Here is a 19,864-nt window from a genome sequence, read left to right on the forward strand (position 1 = left end):
GTACTAAGTTTTAATTCCCAGTAGCTTTGTGCTTGTAGTGCTTGTCATTTGTCATTTTACTTAGTTCATTGGTTATTAACCAGGGGCAATTTTGCCCCAAAGATGACATTTGGTCATGTATGGAGACTTTTTTTTCCTATTTATTGAAGTTGTTGGTATGACACTGGTTAACAAAAGTATACCAATTTCAAGTGTGCAGTTTGGAAGTATTTTTTTTTTTTTTTGTATTTTTCCAAAGCTGGAAATGGGGAGAGACAGTCAGACTCCCGCATGCGCCCGACCGGGATCTACCCGGCACGCCCACCAGGGGGCGATGCTCTGCCCCTCCAGGGCGTTGCTCTGTTGCGACCAGAGCCACTCTAGCGCCTGGGGCAGAGGCCAAGGAGCCATCCCCAGCGCCCGGGCCATCTTTGCTCCAATGGAGCCTTGCTGCGGGACGGGGAAGAGAGAGACAGAGAGGAAGGAGAGTGGGAGGGGTGGAGAAGCAGATGGGCGCTTCTCCTGTGTGCCCTGGCCGGGAATCGAACCCGGGACCCCTTGCACGCCAGGCCGACACTCTACCACTGAGCCAACCGGCCAGGGCCAGTTTGGAAGTATTTTTGATTGTCATGATTATGTTGAATGCTGTTAGCATCGCAGAGTAGAGGCCTGGAATGCTGCTGTACACCCTACAGGTCACTGGACAACCCCCACAACAAAGAAATGTCAAGCCCTAAATGTCAGTAGTGGCAAGACTGAGAAATCTTTACATATGGCAGTTACATGATAAAATATACTGAATTAGAAAATACATCATTCTATTACTTAAGCATAAGTCTTCATATATTTTATATGTGTATTTACATATCAATTTAACAATTAGGAAGGGAGAATTTAGCTTTTTGCTTATGCTTAAAATATTAAAACTAAATTTTAGAAATTATAATTAATTTTAGGTTAGTTGTACTCAGTTGAAATAGTGTAATATTAGTAATCAAATGTTAATTAATAGTAAGAGTCAATGTTCTTATTTTGGACTTCCTTTTCCCATAAGATTTTCAGCTTCTTGGAATCAATATTGTATGCTTCCTACAATATTTCTACTTGGGTCTGACATAATCAGTTCTGTGAAAAAGTTAATTATCTAGATGTCTAAATCAGTAATGAATCTGATAATCTTCATTCTGCTATATTCTACTTCATCTTTAGAGTTTAAGTCTGAGATACTAAATTAGAATTTGCAGAATTAGTTAGTAAAACAGGACTTTAGCTTTAGCAACAAAGCTAGAGTGGTTTCCACCTTTCCAGTGAAGTAGAAACTGAATTACAGCAGAGTTTTTTGCCTTATGTGCATTGTTTCCTTTTTTTGTTCTTGGTGAAATTAGGGGAGATAGAGACAGACTCCGCATGTGCCCCGACCAGGCTCCACCAGGCACACTCCATCTGGGGCTGGTGGCAATGAGTTATTTTTAGCACCTGAGGTGGAGGCTCCACAGCACCCATGCCATTCGCTCAAACCAATCCATGGCTGCGGGAGGGGAAAAGAGAGAGACAGAAGGAGAAGAGGGGTGGTGGGGAAGCAGATGGCCACTTATCCGGTGTGCCCTGACCGGAATCAAACCCGGGACATTCACACGCCGAGCCCACGATCTACCTTTGAGCCAACTGGCCAGGGCCCATATGTGCATCATTTCTAATCCTACTTTAAAATTACCTCTCTTAATTTGGGCAAAACTTACTTTTTAAAAGGAGATAGATCCTTAACATTTTTGGGAAGTTAGGAATGGGGAAGGATATAGGGTGACTTATTAGGGAAGAGTGTTAAAAAGCACTTAAATGCTCTGTGATCACACAAAACTATGTAGTTACTTGGATTTTCTTTTGAAATAGTCATAAATGCCACCACTAGCTGGAGGATTAATGGATGACTATATCTGATGCCCCTCATTTCAGTTTTGGTGCTTGTCAGAAGACAAACACAGATAAAATAATTGCAGCTGCCGTTCTGTTCTTTTCACTCATGTTTACTTGAACATGACCCACCGAACTCTTAATCTAAAAAGTTGAGTTGATAGGACATACCTGAGACTCCTTTAGGATTTGTTAGATTTGCTGCTTAATATCTGTGGCAACTATATATAGTAGAAGCAAGTTCTAGGTAGGTTTAACTGACAAAAAGTTTGGAATTTGGGAATGTGATTTTTTTTTATATGATTTTTGAGTTTTGGCATAAAAAATTGCTTGGAGTGATCCCTATAATGCCAGTAATCTGATCAGTCAGAAATAGCCTGAGCCTTAGCAAAACATGCCCCAGTGGGTAAAGTTAGGACATGATAGGTTAGGTGAGGTTTAGGAGGCAATAAAGAGATGGTGTTATAATACCTAGAAACTGTGTGGGAGTGTCACAGAGGTGTTTAAGATGAGTGTTTCAGTGCAATGACTGATGTACTTTTCCGTTTAAGAGAGAAAACAAAAATCAGAGAACTTTCTAACTTCGAACAACGTCCCTCTTCTGTGGTGTTTTACTTGTAGTTGTTCTCAACCCTGGGAACACATTAGAATTGCTAGAAGAATTTTTAAAAATTCCTGGTTCCTGGGCCCCATTCCTAGCAACCTCAGTATAACTGAGACCTGGACATTGCTATTTTTTAAAGAACTCTTCAGATGAAGCTAACTTGCAGCCAGAGTTAAGAACCATTTCTTCTTAACAGTGCATCAGAATTGTCTGGAGGGCAATTAGGTCTGGGTCCCTGCTGAGAATTTATTTACAGTTCTAACAAGTTCCCCAGTGACGCTGACATTGCTGGTAAGCTGAGCACACTTTCAGAACTACCAAGAAGGCAGTCTTAAAAATCATTTAGTTGTAACTAGTCTTCTTGTTCTCTCTTTTTTTGAAAAAAATCATTGCTAGTGATATATTGTTGGGTTAAAAATTAAGATTAAAGAATAGCGTAGCGTTCTGTGTTCGATTCATTTTATGTTAAAAAGATGGATACTTCTGTAGTTTTGAACTTATAATAAGCATGTATATTTTATTAAAACATTTTCTTGGAGGAAAAAGCCACATCCATAATAACCAAAAGCTTTGTATAGTGCTTCATAGTTTAAGAATCTAATGAATTTACTGTCTCTAGTGACTTTTCAACTATTTAAAATAATTTGTTTTTTTTCTATTTCTAATTTGTAAGAATTCTTCAGATTTAAGATTGTATGTTCTGTATAGGTTTTTAAAAGACATATTAATGGTCATAGCACAAATAAATTCATCTTCGTGCAAGAGAAATATCAAACATTTTCAGTTTGGACAGTTTGTTGTTTGAGATGGAAGAAATTGTTTTTTTCCCTCATTTTAAATATGGTGGGAGAGTACAGAGCCATACCCTGAGAAGAACAGTGGGGTAAGTGGGTCAGAGCGCAGACAGTGCTTACAATTTAGGGCCATGATAGAGAAAATGTAATCTTCCAGGTTTGGAAAGAGAGCAGCAGCAGGAGGAGAAGGCCTAACTTTCAGAAATGAAGGGTTCAAGGGTTGGAAATGAGAGAGCTAGTGGGTTCTGGAACTTGCTTGGTCGCAGAGCAGGTAAGTGGCAGAGTTCATTCTCTGATTTGGGTCTCTGAGTCCAATCTCTTTTCTGCAAAACAGTTTAAAGGGAAATATGTCAGTTCTAATGAACCGACTCTGAAACAAATGCAGCAAATGATAGTTTTGTGGCAATTATGAATCCTGGAAAGAAGTCTGGAGATGGCATTGGCTTTTTATGTTTTATTTTTTTGCTGCTGTATTTGGATATTGAGAATGTGTAGTCCTGAAATGACAGTTTCCAATGTGACTTCCTTTGTTTTTCAGAAATCGGCCTCAGCCTTTGATCACTGTTCTTGAACACAGACCTGATTGCTGGCCAGTGCTTTTGCAGCAGCTGACAGCTTTTTTCCAGCAATGCCCAGAAAGGTAATGTAAAATAAAATAAGTGAGGGTGAAAGAATGGGATATGCTAATTTTATAGGTTGGATTTTTTTCTTTTTAAGCTGTTTTGAGTACAGTGTTTTCTCCTGAAGAAAAGAAATATCTTTGAGCATATATAGTTTTATATTTTCTTTTTAAGAGTAAGGAAATAAAAATCCACCAGGTTTATTGATTATTCAAATATTAAATATGGAAAAAGCTATTATTAGAGAAGTTAAGTATTGATTAGTTAAGAAACGTGATTAGAAATATTCATTGAACTACTAAGTAATATATTTATTTTTAAATTTTTTAATGATGAATCATTCTAATAGTTGTGTTAAACAATTAATATAAAGCAAAATAACACAAGTCAATTAGTTTTTCCTAGCAATAATATAAAACAGGCATGAAGCCTTGATACAACATACACAATACATTTAGAAGACAGTTTTTTTCCCCTGGATGATTAGTGAATTAAACTCTCCCTATTTGAAACATGCCATTGGGATCAAGTGATAATGCCAACTGGGACCAGATAGCAGCCATATGTGCAGTCAGTTCAGCTTCACCGAGGCCTCCTGATGGTCCTCAAAGCTACCTCCTTTCTTCCCTCCTTACTGCCCTGACACTGGCTTAGGTCATCATCTCTTGGCTATGCCACCTGTTGCTAACTGATATCTCTGCCTCTAATTTTATCTTGCTCAAATCCATTCTCTACAGTGTGATACATCAAGAGAGCAGATGTTGCCGTGGCTGGTTAGGTCAGTCAGTTAGAGCATTGTCCCGAAACACCAAGGTTGTGGGTTCAATGCTTGGTTAAGCACATACCGGAAGCAACCAATGAATGAACATCTAAGTGGAGGAACAAATGAATGCTTCTCTCTTGCTCTCAAATCAATTAATAAAAAATTTTAAAGAGAAAGAACAGATCTTATTGTATTACTCATTTTCTTAAATTGTCCCAACTGTGGTTTCAAACCACACTTGCAATGTATGGGCTAAGTACAGGCAATCTCCCCACCCCCTTTATCCCAGGTCTATGTTGATCTCTTGGAAGCTTTCTATTTAAAAAACAAAAAAAAAAAAAAAAGAAAGTAAAAAGTTGGGTTTCTGAAATAGTTGGAAAATCCCTGGGCTACAGGATAAACTGTAGCATATCATGCTGGCTCTGTATGATATAGTTTCTACTTGTTTCACCAATTTTATTTTCTATTTATCTCACATTTTTTGAATTGTGTGTTCAGCAGTACATTGACTTTCTCACAGGAGGGAGTGCTATTCTCTTGCCTCTGTGCTTTTGTTTATTAATATCAACCTTACTCTTTTAAATCTTTCCCAACCATTTCCTGACTAATTTCTCTATTTTAAATCTCTGTTTAGGTCCTCTCTCCTAGGTAGTCATTGCTTACCACAGTCTGGGTTAGGTATCTCCTTTATATGCTCCCATAATATCAGCTGTGATTTCTAACATTATACTTACTACCTTGTCTGACAATTACTCTCCTCTCTTAACTGTGAAACCTTCCTGGGGGCAAACTAAGAATATCTGGTTGTTCTTTGTATTAATAACACCTGGCATAATTCTAGGTGCTCTGTAAATGTTGGATTTATACCCATGATGCCCACAAATTGATTGGGCCCAGGCAGAGGATTGTAGAGTGCCTCCTAATATGTAATATATACTTAGTACCATCACACAAGGTCATGACAGGATACCATTGTCCAGAGTAATCCAATGCCTGAGTTATATTCACCACACCAGCTACATTCATGTTTCCTGCTCTTGAAGTTCTTACAGTATCCTATCTATACAGATTCTTTTTTAATTGATTTTAGCCAGAAAGGAAGGGGGAGAGAGAGAAAAAGAGAGAGAGAGTAACATCAGTCCATTCCTGTATGTGCCCTGGCTGGAGATTGAACCAGCAACCTCTGCATTTAGGGCCAAAGCTCCAACCAACAGAGCCCTCTGGGCAGGGCTATATACAGTTTCTTAGAACACCATTTGAGTCTGTAATTTTCAATTTTAGATGAATTTTTTAGATAGTGTATACTGCTATACAAAGTTTTAAAGAGATATAGGGAAACTTGTAATTATCTGCTAGTCAGAAAAATCCATGTGGTATTTGAATGAATAGCTAAAAATAAATATCATCATCCTTTCTTTTCTTACTTTGTATTGCATTCTCAAAGGTAAGATTAATATTTACTAAATAAGTCTTTGTTCAACTATGTCAGAAACCAAAAATAACAAATTTATAATGAACACATTTGTTTAATGAAATTTCTCTCTTATTAAATTGATTAAATTTATTTTTTATTGTATTTAATTTTTTTGTAGTGAGAGAGAAAGAGAAAGAGAGAGACAGACAGACAGACAGACAGACAGGAAGGGAGAGAGATGAAAAGTATCAATTTGTAGTTGATTGCTTGCTTCTCATGTGCCTTGACTGGGGTCTCCAGCTGAGCCGGTGATCCCTTGCTCAAGCCAGCGACCTTGGGCCTCAAGCCAGTGACCATCCGGTGACCATGCACTTAAGCTGGTGAGCCCATGCTCAAGCCAGATGAGCCCACACTCAAGCCAATGACCTCAGGGTTTCAAATGTGGGTCCTCAGCGTCCCAGGTTAATGCTCTATGCACTGTGCCACCACCTGGTCAGGTGATGGGGATACTTTTTTTTTTTTTTTTTTTTTTTTTTTCTTTTTTCTGAAGCTGGAAACAGGGCGAGACAGTCAGACAGACTCCCGCATGCGCCCGACCGGGATCCACCCGGCACGCCCACCAGGGGCGGTGCTCTGCCCCCCAGGGGGCGATGCTCTGCCCATCCTGGGCGTCGCCATATTGCGACCAGAGCCACTCTAGCGCCTGAGGCAGAGGCCACAGAGCCATGCCCAGCGCCCGGGCCATCTTTGCTCCAATGGAGCCTTGGCTGCGGGAGGGGAAGAGAGAGACAGAGAGGAAAGCGCGGCGGAGGGGTGGAGAAGCAAATGGGCGCTTCTCCTATGTGCCCTGGCCGGGAATCGAACCCGGGTCCTCCGCACGCTAGGCCGACGCTCTACCTCTGAGCCAACCGGCCAGGGCGGGATACTTTTTAAAAGATGTTGCTGCTGATTTGCCAAAATTCTCATTAAGCTTGTTAAAAATAATTTTTCAATGCTTTATTTAATAATCAAGTAATTTAGCTTATGGTTATTTTCATTTTAAAGGAGAATCATAATGGGACTTGAAAGTAGTTATTTTAATGAAAGTTGTCCAGATATTCTAAGGGGGAAAAAAAGATTATTTATAGACTGATTTATTTACTGATTTCTATTGACTTATTTCTTTTATTTAAATCCACTAGGTTTTCAAGTATGCTATCTAGAACCTTTTGGAAGTTCTAAATTATTTTATAATTATCTGCAAAGAATAACTTCAGTTGCCTCATTTCTAGTTTTGTACTATGAGATTATTCTTTGAAGGATGAAATTGTAAGTTTGGTTGCATTTTCAGCAGACTATGAATTTCCTGAGATTTAATTTTATAGTAAGTTAACTTAATAGTTTAAGTTGTTGTTCAGTAGGAAGATGGATAATTTAATATAAATAATGACCCACAACTATAGGAAGGAGGCAAAATGTTGTGAAGATAAGCTTGTGATCTAATGCATTCTGTGTTAGGAATGATTGATTAGCTGTTTACATTAATTTTTAATAGTATGTAGATGTCTGGAAATAAGAGTATTATCCTCATGGAAGGTTTTTTTGGTGGGTATTACTTTATAATTAAACTCTGCATTTATTTATAGAAGGCCTTGTGATGTTAAAACTTCACCTTGATGGAACTGAGAATTGTGTAAAGTGACAGTGATGGTCATGGTCTTTAGATCTGGTTACTTTAAGGTTATCTAGTCTAATACAGTTTTCAGATGAGAGAACCTTAATTGACTTGCTCAAGTTTACATGGCTTGTTAATGGCGGAGTTGGGCTGAACACCTCAGTTTTTGACTCTTATTCAGGTCTTTGTTTGCTATTTCTCTCTTAGTGGTAGACAGAAATATGAAGGATGTATATGTAGACACATGCACACTTGGTTACATTTTTAAACATTCTTTTTTGTGTGTGACAGAGAGAGACACAGAGAGGGATAGATAGGGACAGACAGACAGGAAGGGAGAGAGATGAGAAGCATCAGTTCTTCATTGTGGCACCTTAGTTGTTCATTGATTGCTTCTCATATGTGCCTTGACTGGGGGGCTACGGCAGACCGAGTGACCCCTTACTTAAGCCAGCGACCTTGAGCTCAAGCTGGTGAACCTTGCTCCAACCAGATGAGCCTGCGCTCAAGCCGGGTACCTCGGGGCTTTGAACCTGGGTCCTCTGCATCCCAGTCCGACATTCTATCCACTGTGCCATCACCTGGTGAGGCACATTTTTAGACATTATTAATCACTTTGGGATTTCAGATTATGTTTTATTGTTTTCTTTTTCTCCTTAAGCCCTATCAATTTCATATGTACTGAAGCAATAGTTAATCATTAGGTACCACATAGGAAATGCAAGATCTAAAATTGGAACAGATTAAGCTGAGGAGAGTTTTAAATAGCATAATTCTTTTTAAGAAAGGTCAACATTATGCTCCTGATGTCAAATAATAACAGCATCTTGGAAATATATTTCTCTATATGAACCTTGCATATCACCTTTAGCATGTTAAAGTAGGAGAAAATTGATAAGCTATTCGTGGCTGTTCTTGACACCTGGATAGTATCTATTCTTTGGGGAATACATTATTAGGGAGAGATAGGAAAACAATGTTTCTCAAATCTCTTTTCTGGAAACCTATACTTCATAGTCTGACTCATAATACATCATCTGCTTGCTTGATCTATGAAGCTGTTTTTAGTTTCCTAAAGTGGATGGTTTGATAAAGTTATAATATTTCAGTAATAATTACAAACTCAAAAACCCTTTTTGTTTTTTGTAGATTCTGTATATGTGCTCTTAAGGAAAAAAAATACCTCTAGAGTCTAGACTGTGAGCTCCATCAGAAAAGGATTTAATCTATTTTTGTTTCTAGCACAGAGAAGAGTGAATGTTTTTATTATAGGTATTAAGTACATTTTGCCAAGTGAATAAATTAATCAAATCTATTGATTTGGTAACTTTAAGATTTTTATTAATGGTAATGATGTTTGAAATCACACTGCTGTGGAATGTGTGGTATTGTAAAATCACATTGTCGATCATAATTCAAACACAGTCTTTTCCATGCAGCATTGCACTTTATACCTTTCTTTTAGTGATTTTCACGTTTTTTCTTCCAGTCCAGGAACAGAACTGATTCCCCCTGTTAGATTCTATGCTTTATCAAAATAGATAATGCTTGGTTTATCTTTGTATATTACTAGTAATTTCTTATGTATAATAAATATTAAAACCACTAAAATAAAATTATTATATTGGAACATGCTAATTATAAAACTACTTTATAATTTAGTGTAACTGAATCAATTAATCTAATGATCAACTGAGCATCTCTTTGAAGGCCTGCGGAGTAAAGTTATTGGTTATACAGAAGTAAACAGAAATTCATGGACTCCTTTCACTTATCGTCTAGCAAGGGATAGAGATATTAAATAACGACAATAAAGTCATTGTCTCGTGGAAGCACATAATATGGCTCTGACCTAGGATAAGTATCAGGGAAGGCCCTCAGGAAGTCCTTTTAAATGAGAGAACTAAAAGATGATAGAATTTAGGTGGAGAAAGGAACAGGAAAGGGAGAAAGGGGACGGTATGACAGGTAGAGGGAACAGTAAGTGATAAAGAAACCTGGATGACCTGGTGGGAGATCTGGAATTTCAGTGCTCAGCGGAGACTGGAGAAGACCAAGAAATGAGGCTGGAAAGACAATGGTGGCAAAATTATGCAGGGTTTGTGATTTGGGCTAAATATCTTAAGGATAACTTTTTAAGCTTGTTAATGACATGATGAAATTTTTATATTTGAAAGGTAATTTTGGCATTTTAGTGACTTTGGACTTGGAGTTATTGGGATATATTGTAATAGAAAAATATGAGCCTGACCAGGCAGTGGCACAGTGGATAGGGTGTCGGACTGGGCTCTGGAGGACCCGGGTTCATCATCATCGCTCTCCCTATCTGTCCCTCTCTCTGACTTTCTTTCTGTCAAAAAAAAAAAAAAAAATAATATATATATATATATATATATATATGAAAGATTGCTAAGGTCTTCCTCCTTTGGGTAGGAATAGTTTAAGAGGAAGGACTTGGCAAATTACTTCATCTCTCTCTGCCTCAGTTTCTACATAGTGGGATATAATTTTTTATATCATTTTAATCAAATGACTTTAAAGGCATGAAGTGCAGTTACTTGCACACAGTGTTAAGTTGACAAGTAAATATTAACTGTTATAATCTTCTTAGGTTGTCTGTCTTGCTTTGTTTTACATAGAACCTCATTAATAGAGTTTTTCCCAAAATGCATGCCTATATTATATTCCTGGAAAATGGGTCCTGACATCTGTCATCCTGAAAAGGTTCTCAGATGATTCTAGTGTTCACTAAAGACTGATCCTGTAGATGCAGATGCTACTGTGATGTGCAGGTAGAGATTCTCTTAGTCCCGACCATTGGGCTTGTGGTCTCCAGGTGTTGAGTCATTTTCTCCAGTGTACAAAGAACTGATTGGCATATGTTTAGGTAGGTCATGGTGGAATAGAAGAATCATGCAAAAAAAAATTACACTTGACGGGTCCTGGCCGATGGTTTGGTTGGTTGGAGCATCAACCCGAAGCACAGAGGTTGCTGGTTCAATCCCCGGTCAGGGCAAATACAGGAACAGATCGATGTTCCTGTCTTTCTCTCTCTCTCACTCGCTAAAATCAATAAATTAAATTTAAAAAAAAGAGAAGAAAAGTTACACTTGATGATAATATAGTTTATGTTAGGTCATGGTCATGAACTATTAGTTGATTAATTGTCTCCTGCTTGATAGTTTAACTCAACGACTAGCTTCTGTGTTACATGATTTGCAGGTCAGAAGTTTCATGCGTCCAAATACTGGCACCATTTCTATGGTATCTGTATTGTGAACCACTCCAGTTACAAGAATATACTAAACTCAGACTGGCCCTGCTAAAAGTCTTACTTCAACCCCGGGTTCTTTGTGACAAAGAACAACCGTCAATACTGGAACAACAGATACTTCAGCTGTGCTGTGACATGGTTCCATGTTTGCAGGTAAGGCCTTTCTTCTTCCTTCAGTAATGTAGCATCAGCAAGTGTTGGCTCTTACTGTTGTACATAAACATAAAGCATAATCTGTGTGACCTGGCAAGCTCAGGCACAGTCCTGGCTCTCGAAGTGCTTGCAGGCATTTGGAAATGATGAAGGAACCAAATCTAGATTTAACATTAATAATATATACATTGTTAACTAAATTCAGTTATGTAAATCAGCATAGTCTGTTTTGGGATTAGTAGGAATGAAAACTTTCCTTTGTTTAATAAAGGCTTCTCAGGGAAAAGAATCTTGAATTGCTCCTTAAGTAAGACATTGAGAGAGTTAAAAGAAAAAGAAAAGTTCTTTTTGTGCAAATTAGAAAAATGTGTATCTCAGGGCAGATACAGCCCTGGGACACAGGGCTTGACCAACTGAGTCCTGGCTGAATTTCAGTTTCCACGTGTCCCCTTACATAACATGTGTGGTGACGCTGATGGATTCTGCTTTTGAGAAGCCCATGTTTAATAAGGGAGTTAAAACAAGTATATAAATTCTCATGATTCTAAGTACATGGATGAAAGATGTTTAACAGAGGTCTGGCTAAAATGCCTAGGGAGTTCAGGGGGGGTGATAAATTAGAGCTAATGTCTCTATGATTGGAGATGAATAAAAAACCAAAACAAAAACTCCGGTTGCCAGTATGTTGTGATTTTAATGTAATGATTTATTTATCAGGGCATCCCATCCCATCATCAAGGTTTGTCCTTTGCCCCTTTGCCTTGAATCTCAGCACCATGCTGCTTAGCTGATGGAGAGAATCTGTGAATATTTATCAGAGTGACAATTGAGGTCACAGATAACCTGTTTTAAGTTTGTGTTAGCAAGGAATGACTAGAGTGAATCTTTCCTTGGTGACTCATAGGTTGGCTTTTCTGTAATCAAGGCAGAAAAAAGTTAATTAAAATGAATTCTCCTGTGGCTTTTCCAAAGCTTTTGTTTTGTGTGGGCAATATAGCAATGTCTAGGCAGAACATATTGAACTAGGGTACTCTTTTTTTCACACCTTGCATGCATTACTGTGTTCTCTGCTCTTTGATAGATGTTTGTCTTTATCTTCGTGAACTTATATTGACAAGCCTAAATACTTCTTGAAGTGAGCTCTGTGGAATATTTCTGGGGATCTGTGGCTTGCTAATATAGTTGAGGTAGGTGAGGGAAAAAACCCAGAATATATTATTTGAAACAAATAGAACAGCAATAATTACTTAACATATTGGCTTTGTTAGAATGAAGAATCCAAGTGTTAGGATATGAGCATCAATGTAATTCATTTTCCCATTGATTACAGGTATTTCTTATACTTTTTAAAAGCCAACCATTTCATGACAAATGAAATATTTTAGCGATATAGGAAGCATGCTATTTTGCAAGGCAACTATTTCTTTCTTCTTTTTTCCCCTTCTTTTCCAAGTGAGAGGAGGGGAGATAGAGAGAAACACTTCTGCATATGCCCTGAGGAGGATCCACCCAGCAACCCCTGTCTGGGACTGATGCTCAAATCAACTGAGCTATCCTCAGCACCTGGGGCCAATGCTCAGACCAACCGAGCCACTGGCTGCGAGAGGGGAAGAGAGAGAGAAAAGGGGGAGAGGGAGGAGATGAGAAGCTTTCCTCTTGACGAATTTAATAGACACAGACTCCTAACTGAAGCAAATTGTTCATTGTTTGTAATTTCTGGGAAATACCAGTTTGTCTACTAGCAGAACCATGTCCTTAATACCAACTCTAGAATTTTGATCAGAACAGCTGGGTTTGAATTGAATTGAGATTTCTTAAGAGCATCCAAGTCTTTCCTACCTAATACATTTAACTGTTGAGAATATATCCCACTATTTGAATATATTCTTTCTTATACCTGCTGAGTGTGGAAATGCTGTTCTCAGTTAAGGTTTTCTAGCAAATACCTTACCAAAGAAGGACTTGGTGCATTAGAACAACATGCTATCCCTTTATTACCAGGTAATTATGTTGCAGTTGTAGAAAGGAAAGTTCCTTTGGAGAACTCAAAGCCAACTTTAATTTCCTTCAAGGGCTTTGCATTGTTTTGTAATTTGTCTTAAGAAATTTGCACTCAGAAACATTAGAAGAATAAATGAAAACAATTGGTGCCAGACAGCAGTAATAAAAACAGTAACAAATTGTATTTTGCCTAATTGCAAAAGGAAAAGCAAGGTTGTATAGTTTAACCTTATTTGAGTCCTGTCCGTTTCACCATTTCCTTAAGACTTTATATAGGTTTTTAGAGAAAAATATTTGATTATTAACATTTCTTGTATAGCTTTAAATTATCCTTTAGTTTGACCATGATTGTAACATCATATAATTACTTTTTTAAAACAGATAAAAGATTTGATACAGACCACAGAAGTGATGCTGTTTCTCGAGGAACTATATTTAAGCCTTTCGCGTCATCCTGTTTTCTGGAAAAGTCAGCTTACCCAGCTGACTCTTCAGCTGCTGTGTGTCTGTGAAGTCAGCTTAAAGACTACTGGGGAATGCTCATCTTTAATTCACCTTTTGGAACACAGTGTTGAACTTCTGAAAGAGGTAAGGATAGTAAAAAATTTTAGTATGTCATTTATCACTTAAGTGGGTCTTCTATAAAGGAGCTGGGTGGGTGTGCTCTTTTCCTGATCATATCAAAGGTGTGTTGCTACAGTTAGATCTTACTGCTAATATACAACTACTACTAATATAATTTATTATAAAAATGAGTCATTAAATACTCTTTACTGTATCAGTTAAGGATCTACCGCTGTGGCATTTTTTTTATTTATTCATGTAGAACACAAGTAATGAACATTTATTATGTGCCAGGCCTGATGGAAGATATAGATAAAAACATACATTCTCTGACCTCAAGGGATTTGCGAACATGCAAATAAATAATTGTAATACAGTAAGGTAAATGCTTTTATATATTTAAAGAGCACAATTAAGGAAAGTAGGGCATGAGTTCAGATTTTAGAAGTCTGCACAGGAGTCTGCCTGACCCACGCCAGAGGTGGGGAAGGCCTTCCAGCTGCAGGAGCAGCGGGTGCCCAAGCACAGAAACACGAGAGAGCAGCAGGCATGGCCTGTTCAGAAAACAAGGTTAGAATGTTGTTGAAGGATTAAGGTGTAGGAGATGAGGCCCAGACTTGAGCTTGCATTTCATCTTCTGGGTGATAGCATGCTATTGAATCTTTTAGCATCGTGTGTGGAAGGTCATTCTGATGGTCGAGTGAAGGAATGTTTAGAGCAGGGCAACATTTAGAGGGCAAGAGCAGGTAGGATGTCTTGGACTACAAGGGGTGCCACAACAAAATATCGCAGAGTGGGTGGCCTAAACAATAGAATATTTTCCTCTAGTTCTGTAGCTGAAAGTGCAAGATTAGGGTGTTATCTGATTTGATTCCTAGCAAGGGCTACCTTCCTGGCTTTAGGCAGCTGCTGTCTTGCAGCATCCTCACATGGTAGAGTGAGAGCAAGAGTGAGCTCTCTATTGTTTATTCTTATAAGGACACTGATCCTACAGGAATAGGGCCCCACTTTTACAATCTCATTTAACGTTAACTGTATCTTTACTCCAAGAGTTACACTGGAAGATAGGGCTTCTTCAGGGGATGAATTTGAGGTTGGAAGGACACAATTCAGATCATAGCAAGGGGCTAATTAGGGAAATGAGAATGGGCAAAGAAAAATATAGGAGATGAAATCAATAGAGTTTTGTGGTTGATTAGATGGTCCAAGGGAGGGTTCTTGATAGAGTTTTAGCTTATATTTTGGACAACTGGTTAGTGCCATTCACTTTGAGAAATGGTAGCTGATGTTAGAGGGAAAATGATAAATTTGGTTTGAGATAGGCTTGGTTTAAGGCTCGTATGGATCATAAATAGTTGGCTGTGTGGTTTTGAAATTTAGAATAGAAGCCTAAGTTAAAGATATAGATGTGTAGACATTTACTTTGACATTTGGGAGTTTAACTATAGGATTGCATGACAGGGCTTGCGTTGGAACTGCAGGGCCTGTTTATATTTGGAATGTATTGATAGAAGTCTGGGAAAGTATGGCTAGAAGATTGTATGACAAGCAGAAGAGACAGATGACATGAAAATCAAGGGAAGGAATATCTCAAAAAGGGGAATGGTCAATAGTATCATGGAGAGAGGATTTGAAATAAGAGATGGAAGGTTGTACTCCTATGCAGCAAGTAGAAGTTTATTGTTCACATTAGAGGAAGCATTTTCAGTGGAATGATGATGATAGGAACCAAATTGGATTAAGAGAGTGAATGGCAGGTGAAAAAATGGAGAGAGTGAATATATTTTGGTGAAAGAAGGGAGCTGATGAAAGCTCAAGCAATTCATTTATCAGTTTGTCAGTCTTGTGGTTAGAATGATTTCACATATACTAGAACTCTATAGATAATACTATTGTATATATTATATTATATTATATAATGGTATATTTATGTTATATATAATATCATATATATTATCTATTATGTATAATAGTAATATGCACTAATATATAGTAATATATACCTGTCATATGTTATATAATTCTTATACATTATTGAATAGTGGACATAATTATCAATTATAATTTTACAGAGTTTAGCCCTTTTTATTATCATTCTCTGACCATCTTATTGTAGATCTACATCTCCCCTCACATACACTTTTAGCATATATTTACTAAGCAGCTTCTATGGCCAACACTTTGCTACAGATAATTAGATGAAAGCAGATAACGTTTGTGAAGCTTACATTCCAGTGAAATGGTTCAAACTAATGTGCATAAAAATTATTAGGCTGAGTTTATTAAAATGCAAATGCCTGGGGCCTACCCCTAGAGATACTGAATTAGCAGGGCTGAGTAGGGCTTAAGCATCTGCATTTTAAACTAGACCCTCAGGTGATTTGGGGAGGGGCATATAAGGCAAACACCCTAGTAAGCATCACACGAATTGAATATTTTTTAAGCACCACAGTTTTCCACAAGTCTAGTCCTAATCACAACCTCCTCTGTCCCCTGACTATCCGGACTTCTATGGGAATATCTTTCTTAGCTTTAAAAAATAGATTTAATACCTAAATCAATATCCCTACACGTCATAGTGTAGTTTTGGTGTGCATGCTTTTTTAGGAGGTATCTTTTACACTAAAGGTGGTCCCCTTTCATTCTCCCTCTCATTTTTTTCCCCCTTGAAGCATACAGAGTGGGGCAAAAGTAGGTATACAGTTGTAAGTATGCAAAAAAGTTTATTCTTGTATTACTTTTCATAATAATATTATATGTAAATTATTAGTTATTATATTATTTTTCATACAGACAACTGTAAACCTCTTTAGCCCCACCCTGTATGTATGGGAAAACCTGACTTCTGTGAGCTGTAGCATTGTCCATGTTGTGAATTCTGCTGATTGCATCCTCATGGTGCATTTGACATTATCTCTCTAACTCCTAATGAATTAATGGAACTAGGCACTGACAAGGAACAGTTACTACTAACATCATAAAAAGAGCAACACACATAATGTGCTTCTTGATGAAAGAACACACAAAAAACAAAACAAATCCTGAAACTGATCAAGCCCCTGTTGTCTGATTGGCCCAGCTTGGATCACTCAGCTGCCACCCGGGGACAAGGGAGGCAGCAAAGACAGGGCCCTGGGTCCTAGTGTAAGCTGGGCTGCCGTCTCTGCTGTATCTGCTATAGATACTTAGCTCTGATGTAGCCTTTCTTACACCTTATAATTTCACTTAAAAGAAAAAGAAAAGAAAAACACCTTTTCCCAACTATTTTGTTCATAGCAGCATCCCTAGGCTCATTAGTGTCTGGTACATAAGTGGTGCTCAAATGTGTAGACACCAAGATTTGGTGTCATTAAAATTCCTGTTACGTCTGTGACTGAGTATAAAGGCATTTTCTCCTTTTTTTTTTTTTGTATTTTTCTGAAGCTGGTAACGGGGAGAGACAGTCAGACAGACTCCCGCATGCGCCCGACCGGGATCCACCCGGCACGCCCACCACGGGCAACGCTCTGCCCACCAGGGGGCGATGCTCTGCCCCTCTGGGGCATCGCTCTGCCGCGACCAGAGCCACTCTAGCGCCTGGGTCAGAGGCCAAGGAGCCATCCCCAGCGCCCGGGCCATCTTTGCTCCAATGGAGCCTTGGCTGCGGGAGGGGAAGAGAGAGACAGAGAGGAAGGAGGGGGTGGGGGTGGAGAAGCAAATGGGCGCTTCTCCTATGTGCCCTGGCCGGGAATCGAACCCGGGTCCCCTGCACGCCAGGCCGACGCTCTACCGCTGAGCCAACCGGCCAGGACCCATTTTCTCCTTTTTTAATTTTTAATTTCCTTTTGTTGGCAGGCTCTGAATTATCCTAATCTGGGTTCCCCTAAAAGTAAACCCTGTTTCCCTAAAGACAAAAGCAGACTCTGGGTTTCGACAAAGCCATGGCTGATGCAACAGGAGTTCATTTGCTATTGTGACTGCAGGAAGCAGATGGGAGAGAGACAAAAAGAGTGAAACATTAGTTGGAGAGGCAGTACAGACATAAAGTTGGTCACTATTGCAAGCAGCCAGTTAGCTGCTTCACCCCACAGAATATTCTGAGAAGCTATATGAAATGTATGAGCACCCTCCTGAAGGATCCAGAATAAGGGGGAACATACTTTTTTGGAGGCTTATGTTGCCTAGCTGTCAAGGTTTGGTCGATGGGGCTTTACGTTCCCTGTGCTTCTGGGTTTCTCACTGTCTGAGAAGGGAAGCAAGAGGAACTACAGCAGTGGTTATAGGATTTGAAGTGACACATGAGATGTCCAACACAGGCTATTATTAAAAGATCTCATGAAATGGTACCAATCTTTGGTGTCTTTTAAAAATCAATCAATCAAACAGAAAACTTGTAACCTCTCAGAAGTTAAGCAATTTAAGATTCTTTAATTGAATCCTCCACAATTACTTTTCTTTATTTTTGGCGTGTTGAACCTCCAACTCTTTTTCTTTCACCCTCTATCTGTACAGGCTAGCCTCGTTTATGCCTTTATGCCTTCATACCTTTAGGTTCACCCACTTAAAATGCTGATTTCAGAACCCTGAAAAGCTACTTTGTGATCCTTTCTGTGATACCTTGTATGAAAAAGGCTTTGCAGTGATAGCATTAGTATACAGTAATACTTTTGTTTCCCATCCTTTTGGTAGCTGGTAAATTTGAAATTCAAACTGCTCTGCTGGCTTTTATTTATTTATTTATTTATATTTTATAGGCATGCAGAATTTGAAATGAAATTGAGGAATAGATAATGGCAAAGAATAGTGTGATGGTATATACTAGAAGCATATTTTTTTTAAAAAAATGTGTTTATTGTTCTGAAATAGATAACAGTTGCTTCATGGTTCTCAACTGTATTTCAAAATAGTCAACATATATATGCTTCAGAACCAGAAATTAGAATATACTATATTCAAATAAATTCACCATTTTCCTCTTTAGCTGTTTTTTTAAAGTTCATAAACAAGCACTTGAGAAGATTTTGCAGTTTAATTTCACTTTTAAAATGTTAAAACCAAGATTTATAGATATATATTTATATAAATATTTATTAATTTGTGCCAGAATTGATAGCATCTCCAAGATTGTAACTTCTGAATGGCTCAGACTAATTTGTTCTTTCTCAAGTGTTTCTTTAATGTAGTTCTACCTCACATATCCTTCTCTTTTTCTTGCATGTCTTCATGATTTGTATGTACTTCTGCTCTGCAGGCATTTCTGTAAGATTTCAGAGTAAAGTAATCTAGCGAAGTGTGGAGAACCTTCTTTAGTTTCATAATATGTTAATGTTTTCTGTATTTAGAACAATCATATAACATGTCACTTGCATCTTATTTATTAAAACTTAATGTATGCATCCTTTTTCACTTTTTCATTTTCATATATTTAGTGAAATTAATGATTTTAAGTTTCCATGGTTATTGCTTTGCTTTGCTGCATTTAAATATGCTTAATAAATTGCTGTAATTTAAAAATACTCTCTGCCTCCCTGGAAACTAATGTTTCTGTTGTTATAATATGATTTATTAAAATTTATGTAGTGTAATTTATTATGCAAGTTATATAGATGAATCATGTCTGTATTAGATAAGTAGACAATTGAGCTACTTTTCAGAAATAAAATATTCTTAAATTAAGGATTTCAGATAGTTTTCAGTGGCTTGCAAAGATTTACTGTTTTAAAGACTTGTGGATCTGTAGTGTTCAGGTGTTATTCCTTTAAATTACCTTTTCATTTTTTTAGCTTATTATTTTTTGGGGCAGATATGATAAGATTTTGGATTTATGTATGACTTCTCAAGCATTCACCAATTCTTCCTTTAGTAGACCAGACTTACTATCGATAATTTTGTATACAGCCATTCCATGGGGTCCTTTGAGGATTGTTTCAGGACCTACATGGATACCAAATTCTGCAATGCTCAAGTTTCTTATATAAAATAGTGTAGTTCTTGCATATAGTCGTGTACATCCTCCTGTCTATATACCTTAAATCATCTTTAGATTATTTGTAATACCTAATACAATCTAAATAGTTGTTATACTGTATTGTTAGGTAATAATAGAGAATAATGACAAGAGAAAAGTCTATATATATTTAGTACAGATGCAATT

General features: G+C 37.8%; 1 protein-coding gene across 3 annotated transcripts in view; it reads left to right on the plus strand.

Annotated features, from left to right (window-relative positions):
* Positions 1 to 19,864, plus strand: part of FOCAD (focadhesin) — a 342,443-nt gene that overhangs the window by 101,919 nt on the left and 220,660 nt on the right. For all 3 annotated transcript variants that reach the window (XM_066368255.1, XM_066368257.1, XM_066368256.1), the window contains exons 6-8: positions 3,827 to 3,928; positions 10,962 to 11,166; positions 13,549 to 13,755. In XM_066368255.1, coding sequence (XP_066224352.1) covers positions 3,827 to 3,928; positions 10,962 to 11,166; positions 13,549 to 13,755 — 514 coding nt within the window. The remainder of the gene's footprint in view (positions 1 to 3,826; positions 3,929 to 10,961; positions 11,167 to 13,548; positions 13,756 to 19,864) is intronic.

This window comes from Saccopteryx leptura, chromosome 2 (assembly GCF_036850995.1).
Source record: "Saccopteryx leptura isolate mSacLep1 chromosome 2, mSacLep1_pri_phased_curated, whole genome shotgun sequence".
Lineage (NCBI taxonomy): Eukaryota > Metazoa > Chordata > Mammalia > Chiroptera > Emballonuridae > Saccopteryx > Saccopteryx leptura.